The sequence below is a fragment of the Brachycentrus maculatus genome, unplaced genomic scaffold, assembly GCF_059751285.1.
Source record: "Brachycentrus maculatus isolate JH-2025_06_01 unplaced genomic scaffold, ASM5975128v1 h1tg000326l, whole genome shotgun sequence".
Lineage (NCBI taxonomy): Eukaryota > Metazoa > Arthropoda > Insecta > Trichoptera > Brachycentridae > Brachycentrus > Brachycentrus maculatus.
Genome location: NW_028281075.1, coordinates 884,672 through 911,068, shown reverse-complemented (window position 1 = coordinate 911,068; position 26,397 = coordinate 884,672). Strand labels below are relative to the sequence as shown.

The window sequence follows — 26,397 nt, the reverse complement described above, 5'->3', positions numbered from 1 at the left end:
TTTCAGTCATTAATTTAAAACAACTTTTTCCAACATTTTGAGTGTGTCCAAATACTTGTTCACAAAATCTGGATTATCTCCAATTACAGGAGTTATTTTCATATTATTTTTTGACATCTCATCAAAGATGAAGAAGAATATGGAAGTCTGGGCATTTACGGGGCTTACGACCGTCATAGGCTGGTTTAAGTGATCACTTTACACACGTGTGTAAAGTGTTCTTCTTCATCTTTGATGAGATGTCAAAAAATAACTTTTTCCAAGATTTGAATACAAAAAAACAGTATGAACTAGAAGACAGATTTTAAAAATCTTTGTGGGATAGATAGAGGAAAGAAGTTTGAATATTTGAGCATAACAAGTATGATTAATTCACGTCATTTACATATCATCGTGTGTTATTATTACTTAAGGCTGGTGCATAAAATTGTATTAAGAAATTTAATATCAGAGTATTAACTAAATTAAGAGTATATGAATGATTCATGTACTTACAGTTTTTGTCATAAACTTTTGTGTTTTATTTTTACTAACTCTTGTCCGCGTCCAATGGTGCATAGGGTACTTGCATCGTATATAAGCAGTGTTATCTTGATCGTTCAATGCATAAAAGAAGGATCAAGTGCCAGTAAAGGATAATATTACATAAAACATGTGAAAAATCACTTTTATTTATTTTTAACGCACTGGAAGTCGAACCGGGGACTTTCAACAAGGTACACCCAATCGTGCTGACCTCTTCACAACGGAGGCGACGTACTGTAATTTGGTGTAGTAATAAGATAAGACACACACACGTCTGAAAGAAGCTGTCACTTCACAACGGAGGCGATGAACTGTAATTTGGTGTAGTAATAAGAAAGACACACACACGTCTGAAAGAAGCTGTCACTTCACAACGGAGGCGATGAACTGTAATTTGGTGTAGTAATAAGAAAGACACACATCTAAAAGAAGCTGTCACTTCACAACGGAGGGAATGAATTGTAATTTGGTGTAGTAATAAGATAGACACACACACGTCTGAAAGAAGCTGTCACTTTACAACGGAGGCGATGAACTGTAATTTGGTGTAGTAATAAGAAAGACTGACACATCTGAAAGAAGCTGTCACTGCACAACGTAAGCGACGAACTGTATTTTAAAGTTATAATAAGAAAGACGTATACATTTGAAAGCAGCTGTCACAAAAATAGTTTAAAAAAAAATACTATTAAAATAAAATAAAACAATTTTATACCTCGAATAGGTTTCGCTTAAAATTTTTACTCGTATAATACAATATCACATTAATTTATTATAATACAGTTGGGCAAATAAAATAATATAGTAATATGCCATTTGTAATGTTAGCGAAATAAATGTATCACGTATTTAATCACATGTTATACTAATATCAATAATAATCGACACATGTTACATGCCTCTATTACCTCTAAAAACTCATTCATTAGGAATTTATGACACTATAAAAGGGAAGAAAGAATAATAGAAGTGGTGTTGCCAAATAAAAGAGGGTTGGGAATAATCAGGTTGTATTTTTTTTAACGGTAATAGATTTGCCGGAAAATAAATGAAAAGTAAAATGAAGAATGAAGTTTAGTTAAAAAATAAATAAATCCGAAGCATGTTTGAAAAGGGATTATATTTTTTAAATTTTATTTTTTGGCCTCTTTAAGAGATGTTTAAAATTTATAAACATGATTGATAAATGAGAATGTTTGATTTTATTATTTTGTCGATTGTTTAACCTACATACATTAAAATACCAAAAAAAAGTGTCTACTTTAAGTATGTTTTAAAAATTCGTTGAAAAATTGAGAAGAAAATTAATAAATAAATTATACAGTCGAGCCCGGATATAAGAGACCTGGACATGAGAGAAACCTCTTTAAAGGGTGCTGGTCCCGAAAGGCTAACCCTTTAAGTGGTAGGTACTGGAAGAATAATTTCCCACCATACCTATACGGAGCCACATATCGCTCACTCCTTTCAACATCGTCATATATCAAAAAACTTGATTTTTCATGAGATCGTTTTTAATGTTTAAGAATATAATGAAATGTATTAAAAATAAATATAAAGCCACTTGTTGAACTTGTTATTGCGCAACAGATCTTTTTAGGTAAAACCTGAAGGTTTTTTCTCCATTTGAAAAATACTAAGTATATTAAAAAAAATAATTACACAATACCCTTTCTTCAAAATGCAAAAACAACACTTTCTGCCCTGTAGCGGGTAAATATCAAGTTAAAAATATGCCGCTTTTGCTGGGATATAGTACATTTTCTGGGCATTCCCAAAACATCCACAACTAAAAATTGACGATTTTTAATGTATGACGCGATATGTGTCTCTGGGAAACAATTACCCCAGAAAATTTAAATTAAATACGATACTTTTACTGCCACCTTTGGGATGTCAGTAGTACTGACTTACTGATTTACTGCCTAAAAAAATCAGACAAATTGAGCTATATAATTTTAATTTATTTTAAAAATAGTTAGTTGAAGTCATAAAAAACCCTTATAAATAATTTCTTATTATAGCTATAAACTTTTTTAAATTTATCAACGAGATTTTAGTTATTTGTAACTATTATATTAAGCTTTTATAAACATTATAAAATAAAACAACATTGTTTTTTTACCACTTTTTTTCTCCAACCGGTTTCGACAACAACCTTGTCATCATGTACATGTTTAACCCTGATGATGACAAGGTTCTTGTCGGAATCGGTTGTAGAAAAAAAGTATCAATAAAAGGTAGTTAAAAACGAAGTTGTTTTATTTAAAAAGTTTATAAAATGTGCCACGAAGTATCTCCGCAAAATATTCAAGACAAAAGATTAACTTTAATTCAGTAGATAACAAAATGTCTCAAACTAAACATGACAATTTTATTTAATTGGTTTGATTAGATGACGTCGACGCATGCATTAATAATATTTTATTGCTGAATAAACGATACTTACTCATGATAAATACATCTCGTATGATTACATTACATTGAGTGGTCATTAAAATTACTCGAAGAACATCAAGATTAAAGATAGAAAAATATTAAATTTCTTAAAACAAACTTGTCAAAACGGGCACACAATTTTAGATGCGATTTTGATAAAAAAACGTTTTTATTTAAAGATAAGATAGGGGTATGTTTATTTTTGCGTGCAGCGCGAGAGAACTGTTTATTGGATACGCGCGTATCGAATTGTCAGCGGTCTCGTTTGTTGGGGCGGACACCGGTCACCGACTGCGGCAGACTGCTCGGCTGCAGCGGAGATGCACCCGCGAGGGCGGCGGTGCAGGGCGCAGGGCGGCGGGGCGCAGGGCGGTGGGGCAGGGCGGCGGGGCAGGAAGGGCGGCCCGCGAGCGGCTCACACGCGCCGGGACAATGCCGAGCCGACTTACGCATCTCTTGGCAGTGGCGGATCGCTCTACGCTAGCTCGTGCGACGATATCGATGATTCACGCGAATGCAAACATATCTAATATACTCATGAGTAGCGAACTACATACTGAAAAAAAATATTTAGGGATTTTTTTTAACCCATCGGCATCCAGTCGCCATGTCTTTCTTGGAGGCTAAGAATATTACATTCGCATATCAGTCGCGATTTAAGCCACACCTCCGTCCGCGGGTAGTTCGTATAATAAAGATACTTTCGTGTGATATCTACCAATCAGTAAAGAAAAGTTTTGGCAATGCTTTATTTCCTGTTATTTTTTTACAAATTTATTTACGGCACTTGAGCAAGGATGTCCCCGTAAGGATATAATTATCTTTTTGATTTCTGATCACTTTGGCGTTTCAAAAAGTATGAGTCACACGTGAGGGTTATGATTTGTTGGACTGATTTATACCACAAAAATAAATCTGTTTAGTGATTGCTATTTTTTTCTGCATTTAAAGATTATTTCTACGTTTGTATGTGCAAAATATTAGCGCTTCATTGTTTGACAAACCATGTCACCTCCCCTCCAGGCGGGGCATCTTTTTTACTTTCGAGGATACATTTAATAGGTATAGTATTCATATTAACAATACAATTTATTTAAAAAAAAACTGATATGCGGATGGGTTCATTACTAAAAAAGAATGTTTAAATGAATATCGAAAAACTATCGCTGTTATTCTTATGTTGTTATCTGTAAAGAAACACAGTAATACCCCGCTTAACGCCACCCCTATTTACGCTGATTCGCTATGACACTGTTTTAATAGCGCGGTTCAGTGATTCACCGAGGAACCGAAAAATGCAATCTTTTACTAGGGGATTTCCTACTATTTATTCGGTCGCGTGTAGTTATTACAAACTCTAATAAAATAATGGTCCAAACGTGCGTAAAGTAAGAATTTTTTTGATCGACTAATAAAAGGACTAATACACCATAGAAAATGAACGAAATATTGTACAGGTAAGCATGGATATAAATTATCATTGGAAATCATGTTCTACGGAGGCTTCGGGGTTTTTAACACGTGGGGTCTAGAGCGCCGGTAATTTACTGGAGAATATGCACGACGAAACTGTCGTTTAAATAAAGCGTTATTCGATTCACACAGGCCAATACACATAGTAATAATGTAATGAGTTATTGGGTTCGTAATAAATGGGAAGGTTGGGAGTTGGTTAGCGGTATTGTGGGCTATTAGCCAACGACGTGATGCACTGCCCGTCCTTTATTTAATTTCCAAATGTATTCGTATATTTTTGTATACAAATATTTTACTAATACGATTCTATTTATATGAAAACAGACGCATATAAAATTTTATTGTTTTTATTCGTTAAGGCGGGGTATTCGATAGCCCGCAACTTAATTTTCTTCAAACCCTGGTAACATTAATCGTAATTGAAGTTTTTATTTGAATAAATATATGGTTTTGAAAAGAAAATTGTTATTGAAAGGTAAGGAGTTAAAAAAATTATAAAAAATATTTTTTCAATACATGTTCTCTAAAAAAATCAAAATCCAATAAATATGTATTCGAAAATAAAATGCGCAGATAACACGTCTGGCTTCTCGCTCAGACAATCGCGTTCTGAATTTGTACGTTTGAGATCTCAACTTTACGCCCTTCAATATGAGCATTCATTGTCAACAAAATATTGATAAAAGCATGAGTAATACATATTGTAAGATATATTCGTAAACAGTGGCTGAATACCTCAGGAGTGATAGATTGATGGCACGGGTTGTTATTCAGGATAATCCATATTTTATAATATAGTAGGTACATATAACAAACCGAGATTAACTTACCAACTTAATTTAGAGAGATCGGATCATCAAGGATGTTCTGAATTTCGAAAATTACTGAAAAAGCTGGCTTTAAAATTATATGTACAAAAAAAATACGTTTTTAAAATGGTCAAAAACGTGACCGAGTGCATTAAATAATATTGTCAGAACAGTGGAAAAACTCTTTTTATTATTATAATTTTTTAATTAAAAAGAAATATTTGTGTTTTTATTATTTACACAAATATTTCAATATCATACTATTTCTGTGAGCCTAAGCGGCTCACTATTAGAAATAGGTATCAAATTGTGGTAGAAAAGGGTTAGAACCGAGAAACTCTGACAGAAAGAGTCCGCGACACTAACCACGGGACCTAGTTTGACTATATTATGTTGTATTTCCATAACTCCCTTCTTCATTCCTTATTTTTTATAGCATAGAGGATTTGGTCTCTAGTAAATGGGTCCTACGCATCGGGTACCAGTTCAGGGTATCATAATATTGAATGTATTAGCGTGATAAGATCGATAATCCATTTGCCATTTGAATAAAGAAAAGTGTTCGATGGGTTTCCTCTAAATGACGTCACGCGCAGCGCGGTGCGAGTGTGTGCGTTCCTTTGTTGGGCGTCGGATTCGCGAGCTCTTGACAGTTGTACGGAATACGGAGAACAAACAGATGTGCCTCATCCTTTTGTGTGAACGCAAACTTATAGCTATTCCGAAATTGATGTAACGTAATATTCTGAGCGAGGAACATGTTAAGTCTCAGATCTTTGAAGCTATAAAGTGAGCTCGTCTATTTTTCCCAGAGTATTAAATTTATGTTTAAAATTAAACTAGTTTACCGATGCCGGTTTTTTTTAAAAAGGAACACACGATTTCGTTTACAGTATTGCCAATTCAGAAGTAGATAAATCAACGTCAAAACTTGTAAATGTTTTTACCGATGGTTCAACGAAAATCGATTACTTGTGATGTTCCGCGATTCAAATAATTGATATATTTAGTTTAAAAACGAGTTAATTATTGAGAAAAAAAGAAAAACTAATTGTAAAACATCGTTTCGTGATCATAAAAAACACTGGCTTAAATGGAATAGCTTCATCATAAAATTTCCTAGCGGAAGTAGGTGTTTTGCATGAATTTCGCATTCAAAGAGAAAACAATGCTTTTGTTGGGTATTTAGGTTAAACAAAATATTATTGAAATTGACCAATTTTTTTTAAATATATATATATGCAACATTGAACAAAAAATATGGAAAATGTTTATTTTTTTGGTACTGAAAAGGTAACTTTTGCTTTTTAATTTTTTTTTACGTTTTAGAGGAAAACGGTTTTCGATTTTTCATCAACGTCCAAATTTAACTGACATTATTCACGTTCAAACCACAGAAAAAAGTCAATTTTGTCAGCACGTGTTTCTAAGGCTTATATGCTTCATATGAATCTTCTATCTCCGATAGGAAAATATGATATTTTAAAGGATGGCGGTAATTTTTCTTAGATTTATAGTATTACTTTATTTTGTTATATTTATGGTTAACGTTTAATTGTTGAATCGATTAAATTATTTTAAATTCAATTATTTATCCTATGTAGGGCTCTTTAAAAATTAGTTTTGACGTTTTTATGGGTGCCTGATTGTACCGATTTTAAAACTGTCCCAAAATGAGTTATTCGAAATAATCACTGGGAATAAGTACGCAGTATGTTTAAAAAAATTGATTAAAAATCCTAGTAAAACATTTAGATAATTGAAAGAATAATGCTTTTAAGTGAAGATTTTATTCCTCGAACGAAAATAATAACAGCTATATAATTCATGTAGATCGCGAATGCAAGAAAAAAATATTAAACGGATTTTCGACACTATCGAAGGTTATCGTTTTATCATGGTAGTGGTCTTGGGGTTGGATTCCTGGGGGAAGATGAAAAGGGTGATGCGTGCGGTAATTACTATAACTAAAAGAATACCAATCTGATAACCCTTTTTGTTCGGACTTTTGGTTACACGGTCAAATTTTAAAAGGAATCGCGAATACGGATAATAATTAGACAGCCGTTTTGATGCCGTAGACAAAATATGAAAAAAAAAACCGAGATAAAGTTAGCGTCTCAGTCCAAATTCACATCAATGCAAATCGCTTTTGTTAGGATCAATCTGTCGTATCAATAAGCATAATTTTTCCGTGATCCCTTCACTGTTCACATTTTTTTTAAATTACCTAACGTCCGAGTGACTCTGAAATCTAGCTACGACCTTTGCAACACCGCTTATCATGACCCTACTCAGGCTTCAACTTTTTAAGTTTTATAGCCTATGCCTACTCGTGAGTGGATTTACTCTTTATGTTTAAAGTTACTATAATTTCATGTAATTCATGAGTGAAAATTCTAGACAAAAACACTCGCTGTTCACTTTATTAGGCGTTCCCGAGGTATTTAAGGCCTAGTATTTGATAAATAACTTAATTGCCTTTAAACTCAGGTAACATTTGACGTAATTGATTTTTTCTTTTCTGAAAATCAATTATTTCCAAACGTATAGGAAAAAATCAGTTTTTCTTCAAAATAAAATATATGGTTTTGAAAAGAGTTGTTGAAAGGTAAGGATTTAAACAAATTATATATTTAAAAAAATATATATTCTAAAAAACAAAACAAAAATTCAATATGTACATATTTTTTAAAAATGGCCGTAAAGTGACGACCGGCTCTCAGCGCAGCCGGACGCCCAATGAATTCTATTATTGCGAGTGAGGCCTTAAGAAGTGGAGGGTCAGCGTGCGAGGTGAGATAGTAGGAGTGGGGGCCATCTTGTGTCGCGCTTGCGGTGAGATCACCGATTCGCAGAAGGAACCATTTCGCAGCACGCCAAATTAAATCACTCGATAAATACCGATCGCACGCGGATAAATAGCGCGGTTCCAATTTACCGAGAAACCCGCGCAGCTCCGTAACGAATCCTATTTATACTATACAGCGAAAATTATTTTAAAATTTTAATTAAAATTTCAAAAATTTTATCTAAGGATTTTGATGAAATTTGATAATGATCATTAACCTATGATAATATTGTCCATACTCGTACATATAAACAAGTCTCGACTCAAGAATTCCGGAGTTAAATACTCAAACTATTATCTACAGTTCACACCGCAGATTTCCAACGGGGCGGTACCGCTTCTCTAGTGGAAGCTAGAGAGGTCTTCTAGGGAGTACGGTACTCAGGATACAGAATGGAGGGCAGGGAAGTGGGCAAAATATTTTTTTTCTCCGACTACAAGGGAACACTGGCAATTTTATTCCCCCCTTCGACGTGAAATTTTGGTAGGTGGGCAAACCTGTCTACAGTATTTTTATACCGTCTATAGTATTTTTTTTATCCTTGTGATATTGCATTGTATTTAATGATTAATTTTCAAAATAACAAAAATCGTTACAATTTTCCTCAATTTTTTACAATATATGCATCGCGTGTGTTTGTACTTTTTAGAGAGTAAAATTATATTTTTTTCATCCAATATTGGTCAGAAAACGAGAAAAAGTGAATAAAATCGAATTCAACAGGGAAAACAGACTGACGTATCTTAAACAAACGGTAGCATAGGGAAAGTGCGTAAATTATGAATTAAAAAACTAAAAATCAATAAAAACATACATTTGAGCAAAAATCTCCCTCCATTATTTATTTTTGCTCCTATGAACCAGCAAATAAAATTTGATATTTTAGTTAAAATTGTTCCGAGGGGGTAGCAGAAAATTTAAGGTAACTGCAGTGTGCATAAAGAGAAGTAATCCAATTGTTCAGGTCAGAAGGAAGTTAAAATTTAACAAGAGTCAATACAGTACAGGGGCTGTGCTTCAACGCGCATACGACTGAATGAATGGGTTTTGGTTTGAATGAATGAGGTTTGGCTCTCTGAGATGTCTAGTCTGATGACAAGATGATTCAGTAAGTTCGAGAGATGGTAATGGCGAACCATCAAGTTAACATCGATGAGGTAGCATATTCTTTACCGATTGGTCACTGTTCTAGATATCAAGTCTGCATTCCTAGTACCGTATTTGGAAAATGCAACTATTGTAGTATACTAGGCTAATGATTAATGACAGATGATTGTTAGCTGAAAAATAAATAACAATAGTAGAATATGTTTGATTAAAATATCAGTTCAATCTTGATCACTTTAGGAGGAAGATTCGATAAGCGTTGCTTAATATTTTCTGGTATGGCGATCAGTCAGAACGCATCACTTCATACAAAAGTAACAATTTCCTACCTTTCAGGGCTTGCTTCAATATCTGGTCAAATCCCGCCATATTCCGCATCTCCAGGCTCTCAGCGCCGTCATCGTCATCGTCGTTGGTTAAATCCCAAGCGTTCTAAATCGTACAAACAAAACGAATCAGGACATGAGCATTCCATTCTAGTAATGTGTTATTTGTAAAGTGTTCTGGGATTGTAGTTTTAAGAGCCGTAAATTAGTAGTCTAATCAACGGGCATTCGGTTAGCACAAGAGCAGCCTGTTCAAATTTGTTAAACTCGAATACAAACATGATGTCTGCACAATCATAAATTACTCGTTATGCGATATGCCTACATAACTGTGAGCGTGCAAATAATACTCATGCGACTTTGTAAATGGATGACACAAATATAATTAGATTTTATTATCTGCCTCTGTAGCGTGATGGTTAACATGATTGGTTATTACGCTTGAGGTTCCAGGTTCGATTCCCAGTTGGGTCATTAATATCAATTAAAATGTAAGTTTGCCTTAAGAAATACATTAACATATAAAGTATACATAAATCACGTTACTTAAAATGGATCTGTGGTGACTCTAGGAAATTTCGTTAAAACTGCGTATGCAGAAAGTAACTACAATACATACTTTTGGCATATTTTTCTCCATGTGTCAAAAAAGGAGATTTGTTATTATACCGTTGTGCCATTATATAGTTGTCTTAAATGATTTCATATGAAATAATGCCAAAAATTAATTATTGTTACCCTTATTACGACTTAATAAGTTTTATAATACTATTGTAAACACAAAAATTAAATGTACACATGCTCAAATGACATGTTATATGTTAAAGACATCTAATTATATTGTTTATTAATAAATAACTCTATTTAAAAAATTAACAGGAGCTGAAGATGACCAAATGGCTGATATAATTTTCCACACATAAATTCCTTATTTTACATATTGATAACAATAGTTTAGAAAAATAAAATAATTTTAGATGATTTTCAATAGCAATTGTTTTCCTTTTCCCGCCACTCTATAAGAAGATGACAGCTGAGAACTGTGAATAATCTTTGTGAAATAATTTATGCAATAAAATATTAAACTGAAGCCAATTTTGATTCATGGATCAAAGCACTCTGGCTCCTTGTTCTAGCACTGGTCGGCACCTGAGCCAATACAATCGTGATAGCAATCACATTGGGCTATTTTATGTAATGACTCATTTTTGATGACAAAATATTTGGCAAAGGAAAACCAGTGGGTGCTATTTATCCCATCTAATGCTAAAGATACTAGATATCACAAGTCGGATGATAAACAAGCTACATTATATATATATATATATATATATATATATATATATATATATATATATATATATATATATATATATATATATATATATACATATATATATATACATATATATATATATATATATATATATATATATATATATATATATATATATATATATATATATTATATATTTATTTATATATTTATTTATATATATATTTATAAATATATTTATATACATATATAAAGCATACATTTATAACGATTCTTCAAATTATTTGTTGTCAAAAGTATGCATTTCTAACACTCATGCAATTAATGTCATTTCATTATGTTTACAGAATCATATCAATAAACTGCAATTTATCTTTCTGGTTCAGAATAATGTGCGAATGAGATTGATTAAACATTTACGAAATTCTCTAAATATAGCTTAGATTAGATGTTAAAACGACTTAAAAACAATGATGTTAGAGATTTATTCAAATAATACTGTAACTAAGGTATTTGATATTATATTGTAAAATTAACCATTTTCTTGCAAACCCGGCTATGGTTAGTCTATAAATACTATATTTTTGTAGAAAACATGATTGAAACAAAACAATTTTTGAAAAAAATGGAGAAAGCAATTTTCCTAGTGAACACCTCATATGTTAACACGTCTACTGCAGTTAGTTAATTAATTGGGACAGCCACTATACATTATACACATACATTTTTTTGTGAAATATTTAGTTTTCCCAATTAAAATGTTTATGGATGTAAACACAAGGCACTGCATGGCGGAGTGTTTAATCATAATTAACATGAAGCTTTTGTGTCGGTTATATCTGTTGTCCCTAAATATATCAAGAGATATGATAGAAAATAGATATGTAAGAAATTTTTTGGTAAATTATTGTACAGGTTTTTCTATATTATTTAATATAAAAAATCCAAAAATAGGAAACAGTTGAATTTATTCTATAAAAAAAATTATTGACAGCTCCGATATTATTAACATAGATAGATAGATATGAAATAAGTATTTGGTAACAACTCAATAAAAAGCATATTGCATTGAGTTAAAAAATAAAATTGCTACTAAATGGTGGATGATAGTTGATATAGATACCATTATGGATTAAATGTGTTAAAATCAAAATCAAAGCAACAACAAGCAAAACAAGTTTTTTTATATTTACTGTCATTAATGCAAAAAATAAAGAAGTATGTGTTTGTCTGCAACAATGTAGAAATGATTGTAGTAATGAGATATGTATAGGTGTCATGTATGTGAAGCTCATCAGAGGTAGAAAGGCGTCAAGGTAAGAATACTAACTGGGTCCACAGAAATCTGTAAAGGTGCCTGGGATCTAGATTCTGGAGCGCCTAACAATCCACCTTGAAACATGTTGCCATTCACAAATGGGTGAGTGTATACGCCACCTTCGTTGGACGAAGTTACATTGTTCCAATACCCGTCGCCACTTTGGTCTCCCGGGCTACTAGTCCAGTTGTCTTGACTCTGAGGATAGAAGTAAGCATTTGGATTAGGAGATAAAGTATTTCTCATGGGCGATCTACTGCTGCTCTCCTGGTTCTCTCGGTTCCAATACGCCTCCATGTCGGCATGCCTCGGGTTCATGTTGCCCACGTTGTAGTTTAACATGGGCGATCTTCTGGGTGAACTGCTCTCGCTGAAGTACACGGGACTTTTGTTTATAAATCTACTTTCTTGTTGTGTACCACTTTGCGGAGTGCTGGCTCCCGATAGGTTTTGGTTTACGTGCGGTTTGTTCGAAGATGCAAAACAAGGTGCAGCATTCGCCGAGGGCGATTGCTTGTTACTCTGCGACACCTTGTCGGGAGAGAGAAAAGGCGCTTTTCTTTGGGGACTTTTGAGTAATCGATGAGGACTTTTATTAGGAACGTTTTGATTAGAGAGGGTACTTTCTGCGGGACTCATTTGCGGTTGAGTATTTTTCTTGAAATGTTCTGGAATTTGCACTTGACCTATACGACTAGATCCGCAGGAAGCGATGGGAGTTTTAGTGTGCGGCATAAAGGCTATACTTAGGGGTCTAGGCGCGGCGGAAGCGGCTCCACTTTGCTGTAATCTACTAATCTGAGATTCCACAAAACTATGAGGTCTGATCGGTGAACGTACATGATTTCTTCTCATGACAGCTTGTGTCGATAGCGGATGTGACGCGTTAGACTGTTGGGTAGAAATAGTGTCATCCAGAGACCGGTCTGAAGGGAAGCTGTTGTAGTCTAGAGTGTCCTGCCCCTCTCTGTCTTCACTCATCAACTCTTCGGAGTAGCTTCCTTCGTAGATTATAGGTGTATCTGCACCAGGAAAAAATTCACATAGAATGTTCATACTCTCCACTACCTGAAAATAAAATAAACAACAATATTAATATATAAATAAAGGAATTCCTGTCTTGGGCAACTCTAAACAGCACCTCCATGGTACTGATCTTAATGGGAAAACGCTTATGAAGTATACCTTTAAGTATTTTCATAAAACAATAAAAATGTAGTTTTATTTTTATTTTAAGGACATAGTTTTACAAATTTAACTCTCCATATAAATAAGATTTGTAGTTTAAAAAATAAGAGGTAAAATATATTGCAACGGCTTATTTCTCTCGGAAGCTACATTTAAAAAAAGTTATGGACATGATAAAATCATGTATTACTTTATTAGTGGAGGAGTTTCCAGTAGTGAATTAGGAATTTAAAAAAAAGAGATGTATTTATGTTTTTAATGTTTACAAAGATACTACAATTTCATACTATTTCTGTGAGCCTAAGCGGCTCATTATTAGAACTAGGTATCAAATTGTGATAGAGTGGGTTCAAACCGGGAAACTTTGACTCGAGAGTCCGCGACACTAACAACGGGACCACAACCCAAGACTTATATATAATTACCTCATGCATACTAGGCCGCTCTGCGGGAACTTTTTTCCAGCATTGAGTCATGAGATTTTCAATTGGTTTTGGGCAGTTCTCTATGAGCGGTGGCCGGATTCCTAAAATCCAAATGAGCATGTACAGAAAAGATTTTTTACCATGTTACAAATGATGCCAATAACTGAAGTTATACGCATAGTATTCATTATCATAACACATAATCTACATAGGTATAAAAAGGTAGTGATTATTATCACAGATTACACCTTGCCAACTTCTGTCTTCATGCTGAAATTAAATACAGAGTACATCTTCAAAGTGGTGAACATATTTGGTAATGTCATACATATACCCATGCATCTAGAGTGATTTTTTTATTGAGTCACTTATACAGATACATATATTATTTGTAATGATTTGAAAAAAAAACTTTATGGTATATAAATTGATGAGATTTTGGTCTATTGTTAAAGGTTAGAGAAAATTTGAAAATAAATATACATATCATTGCCTGTGTACCTGCAGTTACTGAAACTAAAAATAATAAAATGTAAAAATAAAATTAAAAGTTTAGATTAAAGTTAGAATATAAGAATACAATATAAGAAACATAATATAATATAATACATAATATAATACAAGACCTTGTTAATAGTTATGAATAAATGCAAGATTTCATATCAAAAAATGATATACATATTACAGCCTAACGTATTTATAAAGAGCACGGTTTTGTTCATCACGGTTATTCTTCAAACCCTTGTCCACACCCCGATTGTGCATAGGGCACTGCATCATATAAACGCAGTGTTATCTTGATCGTTTAACACATGAAGGAATTAAAGGTGATCAGCCCTCCGCTTCAGGTACGATTCTAGGGTAATATTGAATAAATATTAGAGTGAAAAAATCACAAATATTTATTTGAACCCCCTTGGGAATCGAACCCGGGACCTTCATTACGGCGCTGACCGTTACACTACGGAGGCGGACAAATCATGGTTATATGAGCTAAAAACTCAAAAGGTTTAGTTTTGAAATATGTATTCGTATAGAATTTCTCAGTTATAACGAGGATGCTTCACGGATATACTAAGCAACGTCAGATGATTTGTGATTTGTAGCAGCTAAGGATCCAATTTACAGAATAATAAAAAATACCAAAAGATGACTAAAAGTGTATAATTATACAAAATTAAGGCCTCTTTAGTGATATAAATTAGGTTTCTTTCATATTATTCATTCAGAGTGAAGTAGTTAAAATTGCATTGGTGGCCAATATACTGCATTCAAAACTTCAAATAATTATTTTAGTCATTTAAAGGCAAAATTACTGTCAGTGCCAAACGAAGTCATATGTTGGTATCATGTATGCTAATAAAAGAAAATGTCTCTCTATTTAAGAAGTTGAAATTATTCGAGAATTTAAATGTGGTGCAACAAAAAAAATATTGCACAAAGTTGCCTAGAACATTGAAAACGGTGCTGACATTATAAAAAAATAAAGATTTCTATATTTCGCAGGTGGTAAAGAAATAACTAAAATAAAAAATTAAACGAGCATATGGATGTGGACAAAGCATTGCTTTGATTGCTGGTAATGCAGGCTTGCCAGATTTTCTATAGACGGTCCGTTCTTACAAGCTCAGAAATAAAACTTAGTGGCACAATTTAGACGAGATGATTTTGTGTGCACCGATGATTGGCCTAACTGATTTTATAACAGACAAAAATTTCCAGAAAATCAAGATCAATATAGATCCAATCACGGCTAGTGATTGAAAATATTTAGGCTGAACCCAGGAAAATTTTCAGTGAAAAATATATGGATGAAATAATTTAAAACATATTCAAATTTGAAGGAGACAAAGAAGAAGAGATAAGTGGAACGAAATAAAAGATTCGTTTGATAGTGATGCTATGCGCTAACATGATGGAAACTGGTTTGTTTTTGGAAAATCTTATCTTGTTAATAAACAAACTCCTTATTTCCAAAATATAAAGAAATGTCTTGCGGGCTATGCGCCAAACAAAAAGCTTGGAAGATATTGGATATTTCTAAAAAGTATATTAATGATTGGAACGAGGAGTTATCAAAAAGAAAAGAACTTTTTTATTGTTGGGAAATAACTGTATGGTAATATGGTATCAAATGTTTTGACCAATATCACTAGTCTGTTTTTGGTTGGTTGGAAAATATTGCTTTTTAGCAATAAGCCCGCTAATGTTCTTATTTCTTTTTTGTACATGAAGTTTATATAAAATAAAATAAACTGTCCTACGCATCCTTAGATCATAAATCTTTTTAACATTCAACACGGATTTCTGCCATCTAATGCCATTTCTGCTTTACAACCAATGGATGTAAAGTCATTAAAGTTTAAAAAGCCTAATAAGTGCTACACTTAAAATAAATTTAAGAGAGATAAAAAAAGGAATGTTTGTAATATTGGACACAAAATGTTATACCGATAGCTGTAACAAATAATTTAAAAATATAAAAATGCAATGAAATGTAGTGCAGATGACGAAGGTGAAAAAAAAAACATTATCAGATTAAAAATGTTAAAGTAAATTACATTCCGTTTATTTTATTTTTAGAATAATATATATGTATTTATTTAATAACAGTTCCCTATCGCGGATGTAGTGAGTAAAGGTACAAGCAAATATTAATGGTCATTGTATTGGAGTTTGATTGTCATACATACATACAAATAACAAAGATGTGTTAAATTTATATGGAAAATAAAAATATAAAAGAGAGGGTTTACCATTATGAACTGCCCATAAAATACTATAAGCCGTCCCGCCAATGTCATCAAATGGTTTTTGTCTCGATAATACTTCCCATAGTATAATACCCCATGAAAACACGTCACATTTTTCAGTATATGATGAACTTTCAAAAACCTGAAAAGGTAATCAGTAGAAATGTATGTCACATGTGAAATATATGTGTAAGGTTACTCTTTGATCTTACAACGTAATATAAAAAATGCCCTCAATTTCGAAAATGTAATAAATTGGCATCAAACATATTATTAATACAATCAATTAAACCATATCCGCTCCCTAAGTGGAGCATATGGAGTCCACAAACACTCTTCAGGCTTTTCTGTCGGCTGCCAGCGCCTTTGCATCCTCACAAGTCAGATCTGCGTCCCGAAGTTCTGGCGAGAACTGCCGACGAATTGTCGGCAGTGGTCGTCCTGGGTGATGCGAACCTAATGCCTTGTAAGAGAGGCAAGCTTGATTAAGGCTCTCGGGAGGCATGCGGAGTGCATGGCCAAGCCAACTGAATCGTCCTACGCCTTATCCCTTCATTCCTCACAAAGTAAAATCACCGCACACCTAAAATTCTTCGCAAACACCTATTCTCAAAGCTCAGTACACGGCTGCTCTGGGCCCTTGTAAGGTGCCATGTTTCATTAGATATAAAAAAACTTTTAATCTGCGAATGAAGTATACCTCAGGCGCCATCCAAGCCGCACTTCCTTGATTGTTTGTCATGTTGGTAGCCTTATCCGCTGCTGTGCCAAAATCACAAATCTTTAATCTCAGTCCGCCCATTACTAACAGGAGATTCGGCGGCTTGAGGTCTCGGTGGATCAAGGGTTTTGGAGTCATCGAATGTAAATATGCTACGCCCTGAAAAGAAAAACAATATAACAATCAATGTGAAAAGAAGTTAATAAATAATAGGAAGAAAAAAACTACAGTGGAAACTCGGGTTACGAACTTTTTTCCGAATTAATTGTTTTTGTTACTTGTAAAACCAGTTGAAGTAATTTTTTTGTGCTCGTATTGTTATTGTTTTACTATTTTAGTAAAGATTTACAGATTTTCTCTGTTTAGGCTTTTGAACATAAAGTATATAGAATATATATTGTCTGGGATTCCGGAATGGATTAATTAATTAAAATGAATTCTAATGTTAATTATTATTTTGAGTTAGTCACATGGAATGAATTAAGGTCGAGTTTTTAATTGAACACAGTTTAATATGGAAAACAAGTTTTAAAAATAATGATTTCTTGAAACGGACTTGAATAGTTTTTAAAGATTTTTCACAATGTTACATTCAAAGTTGTGTCGCTATATTATTCCACACATAAAATCAGGTCCATAATTAAGCTTTCTGAATATATATTCTCTAAATCAAATGAACCATCCGGGTATCATCTATGTCTGAATCAGGTGCTTTGTCCAATATTCCATATCTGTGAATTATTAACGAATATATTTATATATAAACTATATAGAATTAGACGGTATGCCTGTTGTCTTTGAAAACAAAGTGTGCTGGCGAATTTAAAATTTGTAGTTATATTTCCTAAGTATTATAATTATCTGCTGATAATTAAAAAACTACTAATAGTTAGAAAAACTTGATTTCTCAGTAACATCAATAAACTCACTATAAATATTGTAATAGATCATTGAAATTGCCGGGTAATCGGTTTGATGTTAGCTATGCACTACAACAAAATTGGAATAAAAAAAAACAATTGAACGCCTTTAATTTTTTCAAATAATTTTCAAATGAGGAAGACTATAAATGACTACAAACTCTCCATAAATTGGTTGTGAAATCTAATTTCCTATTTTATTTGACATTCACAATAATCCATTTATTTTTTATTTACTGTATTTCATTGTAGAGATACGTAATGTAAATAAACACTGTCCTCCACATCACTCCACAAGTATTCAAATACAGTTACAAACTATGCTTGCGAAGTGGAATAGCGATCGTTTATATCCGTATACCGTATCGCTTAAAATGGAATAGGGATAGATAAAGTTAAATTAAAATAAATTAAAAATAAAAATGACATACTGGAATATCGAATGGAAAATGTTTCAATGCAATAAGTTGAATATTTGTTTGCTTGTATTTTGTTTGTAAAGTAAAAATATAATAAGGGTTTAGTAAAACAGGATGGATGAATATTCTATTTGCTTTAGAAAAAGAAGAGAATTTTTTAAAAAGAAATTAACACAGCTCTACATACCTCTGCACACTGTCTTGCCCAACTCATAGCGTGGGCGGCTTTATACCTAGGTTTAGGATTGCAGTGGAGAACGTTGTATAGGGAGCCCCCTTCTGCAAATTCCATGACGAGGCAGACATGATTTCCCTTGGTGCAAGCTCCATACAACTTCACAATGTTTGGATGTGACACTCTTGACAGCTGTCTGGCTTCTACACTAAGGGCTTTTCGCTCGGCCTCTGAACTAATATGTTTCACAGCTACTTGTGTACCTCTCCATAATGCTTTCCATACTACCCCGAAGGCACCTTTTCCCACCACCTGTAAATGTCAAATTAATTCATCTTTATTTACAGCAGGCGGGCCGTACATTTTTGACAACATCTTTAACTTACAGCAAACGAAATAAACTTAATTTACGAGAATATGTCAATATAAGGTATGGAGTAAAGTGTCAAATGTTTATGAGACATATTATCGTCGTAAATAAGCTGTAACTCACTTGTATTTTCTGTATCTCATCATAGGCAATTTCCTCTAACTTTTGTTGCATGATGGGTCCATGTTGTATTTGCGAAGCCATCAGTCATGGGCACCATCACATAAAATTTTATAACTCCATTAATAGTTTATTCTATTAAAACTGAGTAAAAAAGTAGGAAATATTACAATAATTCACGATATTTTTTGGTTATGTTAATACGAAATGTCTTGGGTATGAATATTGTTTAGGATGAAGTATACGAGCAAGAGACATCTGTTGACAGATAACTTTAATGTTTCTGTACAACAACAGATGGCGGTTTAGTCAATTTGACACAGGATGAAGTTGGAAAGCAACCGATTGAATTTTCATTCACGCGATTACGTTCCTAAGCTTTTTGCACACGGATGTTTTCCAATTTCGGAATTTTAGAATTTTGAATTCGAAAGACTATTTTCACGAGCGATGAATATTGGATGGAATTTTTTTATTTGTATATACGTTATCTTTGTTTTTATAAAAATCCGAAAAGTCAGGAATTTCATTCGTCATTTTATTTTTTTATATTTGCTTACCGAAATTACCTTATTTTAATTATCTTTAAAAAAACTTATTTTCTATTTATAAATGTACCTAGACATTTCAGTAATAAATAGAAAATACCCTTTATTTTGAATATTGAAAGCATTAATCTTATGGTTCATAGTGATTTTTTATTTTGAGAAATAAAAAGACTTTGTTTTTTGATCCACTCACATTTTTATTAAAAACCAACTAGTTTCGGCAACAACCTGTTGCCCTCTTCAGGGTTTATTTTATGACTGAAGAGAGCAACAGGTTGTTGCCGAAACTAGTTGGTTTTTAATAAAAATGTGAGTGGATAAAAAAAACAAAGTCTTTTTAATTTTTTATTTCTCAAAATAATATAGAAAATACCCTATTCTGAGTGATTCGAATTGAAAAAAATGTATTCCGAGGCGTCTGTAAAACAGAAGTAATAAAATAGCAACCGCGAAGTATTAATGTGCCAATGGAGTATTTATTGTTAAAAGTGCCCAGCGGGTTTATACAGGTTTTTGTGATTTTGTGTGTGTGTAGATATCTTTTCCAATTTCATGTTTTGCAGCAGCTCGAGTCGTCCGTGATCTTTAATTTGTAAAAAAGACATCCCAGCATCACAATCTGATATTTATTTTTAATTTTGATTATAGAAATAGTTTAATAAAACATGTGTGTTTACTATTTCAACCCAAATTAGTTAGTCTTTGTTTCAACCAAAAGTGAGGAAGAAGTACCTACTTAGAGCTTAGAATATTTACAAGAAAAATTTCTATCTACACAATATTATTCATTGCATAGATAGGTTATTATTAATTAATACTTTTATTAAATTCGTTGTAATAAGTTTTTTTTTACGTATTACAACTTTGTTTTTTGATAATTATACTGCGAATCCAACGATCAGTTGGATACAATACTTATTTCAAGTATTCGAAAAAAAAACGGATTAGGAGCGGTGTTGTTCAAATATTGAGTAATGAATTTCATAATAAAACATCGATGTGACTGAATATTAAGTTTTATTAGTGATTTTCAAAATTGTACAGGAATAACATTATCGATGACGTTTGGTAAATACATAAACAAAAATATATACCTACGTTTTACTCAATATGATGAAATGTACCAACGTTATTATGAAGAAAAACACACCTATGCAGGGTATAGTAAAATTTAGAGCTGCCTTATGTTTGTTTATGTATGAGGGATACCTAACAATAAAGACATAGTAAAGATTTCAATAAAGATTCATTCCTTTTGTAAATATTATAGAAAATATTCAAAATATTATTATTTTTTAATTCGAATTTGTAAGTGAGTTAATAGTTAATATATATTTTTATGACTAGGTAAATTTTATGTATTCTTTCTAAAAAAACTTATGCACTATTTTCTCAATATGTATTCGATCGATATGCGCGAATATATAAAGGAATTTTAAGATATTGGCCTAGAATAATTTGTAATGGATAATGTCATGGTAACCCAGATGGTCATATAAATTAATGAAATGTATAATTACGTGAAAACTTGATATGACATTCTACCGGGATTTCTATTTTAAATTCCCATTTGTTTATATACAATAATTCTTATTACTCTACAAACATTTATATTCGTTTGGCGCGTGACAATATTTCACTATCGATTAGTTTACAAAGTCATCCGGCGGGAAATCGGGTAGGCTGGATCCCTGTTCGCCGAAGACCTCTGAAGTAATTCATTGAGGGTGTAGAGGTCGTCATGAGGCCGATAGTTGTATCCGGAGCGTTTCTTGGCGACCATGAACCTCTTGGTTAGGTAGTTCCTATTGCCGAAGCCCGTCCGTTTCCTGCGCAGCGCTTCCAAGTTCTGCAAGTAGGCTGGCTCGGATGGGATCATGTAGTGGGCCTGCCTGGGCACGTGCAGTGCGTAGTAGGGTCGCGTGAAGTGCGACGGAATGGCCGGTTCGTCTAGCCACCTCTCATCGGACTCCTCTCTCTCCTCGGAGTTATTGTCGTCGAACGAGTCGGGGATGCCGTAATAGTTATCAGGAGAGTAGTTGTAAGAAGAGGCTTCGTTGTTGCGTCTTTGTTGAGCTTCCCACAGGGAAAGAAGTGCTAATATGTCTTCCGACCTCATGTTAGATTCCCTCTTGAATCTATTGATAGTAGAATATCTAAAAACATAACATCAATATTATATTCAGCACATGTTTAATTTAATGAATGTCATAAAAATGTGTTGGTATCAGGTATCAGAGTTAAAATTAGTCATTATTTTCCCATTCAGTGTCCTTTTTTAAACTAAAAAGGTATTTCGACTCCTATCTTGACCTCTTTAAAGTGTATGACATACCTGATCGTGACAAGTTTTTCTAGGTTTTTTTCTGCTCCTTTTTCCAACTACGTTCGCCTCATAAATTTGTTTTACTGTTCTTTCCTCACTCATTCGATACAAGTGTCCAAACCATCTCAACACACCTTTCTTAATTTTATCGATAATGCTTTTCTCAGCTTTGCATTCCTTACTTATTTCACCATTCGAACTCGCATTTTGACTGCATTCAGTCTTTCATCCTTCCTTTGCCAACTCCATGCTTCCATACATATGGGTTGGAACCAGGATTCCGTTGTGTACTGCCAGTTTAGCTTGTTCTCACTGCCTATAAGTGAAAACAGTGAACCCCCCTAAAACGTTAAGATAGGTACCGCGTTATCGGAGTGAATGTTAAAAGGGGTTAATGTTTTAAATTGTATTTTTACATTTTAACCACCCGAAATAACTGAAATGAGTAATTTAAAATTAAAATACAAATAAAAAACATTAACTCCATATAACATTCCCTCCGATAACGACGTACTTATCTCAACGTTATAGGGGGGTTTACTGTACTGAGATGCACCTCGATGGTCTATGATTTGCCTACCTAGGAGCCATTTTGCTGACTCGGCTGAGCGTGGTGCCAAGGTCGGCCCGCAGCGGGCGGGAGTCGGCCCTCTTCCTGCGGAGAGCTAGGCGGGCCTGGCTGGCCGAGGGCGGCTCCCCGTACAGCTCGGAGCGCATGATCACGTGCTCGAGGGCTCCCGGCCTCGGGATCGGCATCGGGATCTCCGCATCAGCTCGGATCGGCTGCCCATCGTAGGCTGCAAAGTTGCGCGACATTCGACAAATCAAACATAAACTTTAACATGAATTATATTATGAAATAATGTCAAACTGAATGAACGATTGTTAAGGTGGAGACTGACCAGAGCATTTCGTCGTAACATAACGTCGTAACATCGCTCGCGGCAAGCATCACCGAGCATCCGAAACTATGGATGGAGCGCTCGGCTCGGTGTAGTGACTGCCTGAATGCTCGCATCGTAACATGTTACGTTACGACCAAATGCTCCAGTCAGTCTTCACCCTTATGTTTAGCTGTTACTGATAGTTCATTGCATAAGAAGGTATAGTCTAGGTCAGAAGTCGGCAATCTATTGGACCAAAAGAGCCAGACGTGAGTAGTAAAACGGTTTTTGGGGAACCAATTTTTAATTTATAATAATTTAATCGAATTTATTGAATGTTTAATGGAACCTACAAGTATTTTTATGTACCGAGCATGAGATTGGTTGTCTATTGGTAACCAATGCTCGCCGCGAGCGATGTTACGACGTTACGTTACGACGAAATGCTCCGGTCAGTCCCTACCTTATAGTATAAATAGGTATGATTACTATCAAACAAAATTTTTATTGGCATATTGAACGTGGTCTGAAACTAGTGTGATTTTTCAAAGGTTGTTTTTTTCAATGATTACATTTTTAACAAAATAAAGGTTTTATGAGGGCTCATATATGCTACATTACCATATCTCCTTACTCAACTGAACTTTAAATGAATTTAAATATATCATCTTGAATTTGACAAAGAAAGAGTGACACAAATTGCTTAAAGAGCCACATGTGACTCGCGAGCCACACGTTGCCGACCCCTGATCTAGGTCTGCAGTCTAGATTGTTAATTTATTATTCTAAAATGAATGTTGTATATGTAAGTACGTATAATGAGTGTCTGCAATCAAAAAAATATGTATAAAGATAGGACGCGGATATCATGTTCACGTATCTATTGAAGCGTCTACTTACGTACTTTTTCACAACTAAAAATACTCATCAGACACTTAATCGATAAATATTAGGTAGGCGATATCTACAGATATGTATGTGTTGAATATTAATTGGAAATTTTATCTTGTCAATAATCTAGGGTGGAGGTTCCTAAACTTTTTTGATCCATTGCCTCTTAGAACCAGTAATAGTTTATTAGCTCTCCCCTATCTGCTTTACTACGATCTAAAAGGGTTGGATTTCACGGTATCAAATACCAACTGAAAGGTAGGTATATCTGATTTTAGCATCAGACGAATTATTGTGGTTTTCCAACGCCTAAAGGCTCGTTCACTTACTCCTAGACATACTTCTATCACTAGGGTGACTAGTATCCCTTGGACCCCTTTAGTGATATGATTTTATTCAGTGGAGAAAAAATATTTTTACGGTACTATGTACAACTACTGAAGTATATTTTACACTTGTCAAAAACATAAAAATTATAAAATGAAAATTATATGGGGAAAAAAACTTCATAATACCGTCATCGCTCAGTGCCATAGGATATGGCTCTAAGTCGTTCTTGTCACTCTTGTTAAGGAACAAGGATTGCGAGTCGTCCTTAGATTGGTCCCAGTTTTCTGGAAGTTCGACAGTGACATCCTCCGACATGTTGGGAGGTGATTCGGGCTGTTGAGTTGTAAGCCGATTCCTGAGTCCCTCCTCTATATCTCCTATATCTATAATATTCAAATTGTAAACATAAAACTGGTGCCTAACAATAACATAATTATTATTCCACTGTCCCAAAATGAGTGATTCTAATTGCTCATTGAGAATATTATATATGAACTTTTATGTATGTATTATGTTCTTCGAATAAAAAATATTTATTCGATTTTATGAAACAAAACATAATTATTTTATTATTTGGGAGACCACGAAAAAATACCGTATAAATAAAAAAAAGACGTCAGCCAATTTTTTTTGGAACAACTTATAATTTCTACGCACTGGTGGTATAAGAGATTCAACTAGTTATTAATATAACAATCGTGGTCAGAAAGATAACGGCACTAAATAAGTTCAAGGATCAATACAACAACCCGCCAGATCGCCCGAAAACATAGATGAGATGATTCAGAATAACCGCGACGATAAATCTGAATTTTTAAATTGGACCAAAAGCTTCATCCTTACAAGATCCAAATAATCTAAAAAATTATGTTCGACCACAAATGAAGGGAAAAATTACTATGACCTTCGAAATCGAAAACAAGACTTAGACAAAGCTTTTTTCAGATACCCAACTTGAATGCCAATAATTAAACCACAGTTTAGTGTGCGTTAGTGTCTTAGAGAAGGTACTCTAAGATTATGGCCGACGTGAATTGTCAGCCATAATGGGGAAGCTGTGCTCTCTACTATAAAAGTTTGAGCAAAGAGAGAGATAATATATATGTTTCTAAAAAATCGTCATTATAATATGAAAATAAAATTAAAACTGCAAACAAAGTTTTCAAAATTTGAAACATGTCGCGAAAGACTCTAATAGACTTATTAGTTTCATGAATTGATTCGGCAGTCATTTTGTGGTAATATCCATCGATTTTTAATAAATTAAATTGACTTAATAATTAAATACCGCAAATTTACTGTGAGACAGTTGCCAAAACAATATTGATAGTACCACATTTTACGTAGAAAAAATATAAAAATTCTAAATGAGCGTAAAATACACAACATATTATTCAATAATTTGGCAAAGAGAATTGATTAATTTATCATTGAACATTTCAACAATGTAAATCCTCTAAAAGTGAAGGCTAGAAATATTGTGTTCATAAAAGGAATGACGCAGTTGGTACATAATAAATAGCTTATTGTATATGTATACATACTTCAACCGTGACCTTTCGAAACAGGTGTGTCCGCCAGCTAAATATGGCTTGAATTGCCTCTCAGCGAAACTTACCCTTATTTCCGTGTTCCGCCATCTCCCCGGGAGGCTTCGGCGCTCCTCTGGCGAGAACGACGACGGAACAGATGACCCAAAGCACTTGGGGAAAATGCATATTGGACGAGCGAAGTCCGCGACGTGTGACTTTCTAGCTCCTTGTGTTACAGGTTGCTGATCACCCGGGGCCGGTGTTATTATCTCGAAAGATCGCGAGGATTGCTAGCTTCCCACTCAAACATAGTTTCATCCCCTGTATTTACGTACTGAAAAAGCTGCGCGAAAACGAGACGGATACAAAGGTGGTTGTCGATATTTTCTGAGCTTGCGCATTATAGACTTATTGTTGACAGAATGAATCACTAGAACATTAATATAAAAAGTAAAACATCAATCATTTTACGTGAATGTAGATAATTCTGACCCTATCCGCACTCAAGTGGAGCATAAGGTACCGCATAGAATCGACGCTGTAGTAACTCGACCGTGATCAATCCTGCGCTCCAGATTGATAAATGCAGGAGATCAGGGTGAAGGACAATACTGTATGGTATGGGAAAGGAAATGGAGGAGGAATGGTAAGTATTCTAAGTTAATGA

General features: G+C 33.8%; 2 protein-coding genes across 2 annotated transcripts in view; both read right to left on the bottom strand.

Moving 5' to 3' along the window:
• The window catches only part of Tak1 (TGF-beta activated kinase 1), a 37,243-nt gene extending 17,739 nt beyond the window's left edge, over positions 1-19,504 (bottom strand). Inside the window, exons 1-8 of the mRNA XM_088268529.1 lie at positions 19,223-19,504; positions 18,742-19,041; positions 17,195-17,374; positions 16,498-16,636; positions 13,742-13,842; positions 12,969-13,196; positions 12,141-12,326; positions 9,538-9,640 (exon numbers count right to left, since the gene is read on the bottom strand). Coding sequence (XP_088124655.1) covers positions 9,538-9,640; positions 12,141-12,326; positions 12,969-13,196; positions 13,742-13,842; positions 16,498-16,636; positions 17,195-17,374; positions 18,742-19,041; positions 19,223-19,303 — 1,318 coding nt within the window. The 5' untranslated portion in view covers positions 19,304-19,504. The remainder of the gene's footprint in view (positions 1-9,537; positions 9,641-12,140; positions 12,327-12,968; positions 13,197-13,741; positions 13,843-16,497; positions 16,637-17,194; positions 17,375-18,741; positions 19,042-19,222) is intronic.
• Positions 19,505-20,767: 1,263 nt separating this feature from the next.
• On the bottom strand, positions 20,768-25,959 carry LOC148304201 (putative neuropeptide precursor protein). Its single transcript, XM_088268525.1, has 4 exons — positions 25,817-25,959; positions 24,384-24,581; positions 22,674-22,890; positions 20,768-21,923 (listed from the first exon to the last, which is right to left on the bottom strand). The coding sequence occupies exons 1-4, from the start codon at positions 25,914-25,916 to the stop codon at positions 21,419-21,421; spliced, it is 1,020 nt and encodes a 339-aa protein (XP_088124651.1). The 5' UTR covers positions 25,917-25,959; the 3' UTR covers positions 20,768-21,418.
• Positions 25,960-26,397: the final 438 nt, after the last annotated feature.

Excerpts from the sequence above, each read along its gene's own strand:
- LOC148304201 (XM_088268525.1), bottom strand. The coding sequence starts at position 25,916 with ATGCATTTTCCCCAAGTGCTTTGGGTCATCTGTTCCGTCGTCGTTCTC. Across the intron at positions 22,891-24,383 it reads TATGGCACTGAGCGATGACG|CCTACGATGGGCAGCCGATC; the intron begins GTATTATGAAGT and ends GCAACTTTGCAG. Across the intron at positions 21,924-22,673 it reads GTCAGCAAAATGGCTCCTAG|ATATTCTACTATCAATAGAT; the intron begins GTAGGCAAATCA and ends TTATGTTTTTAG.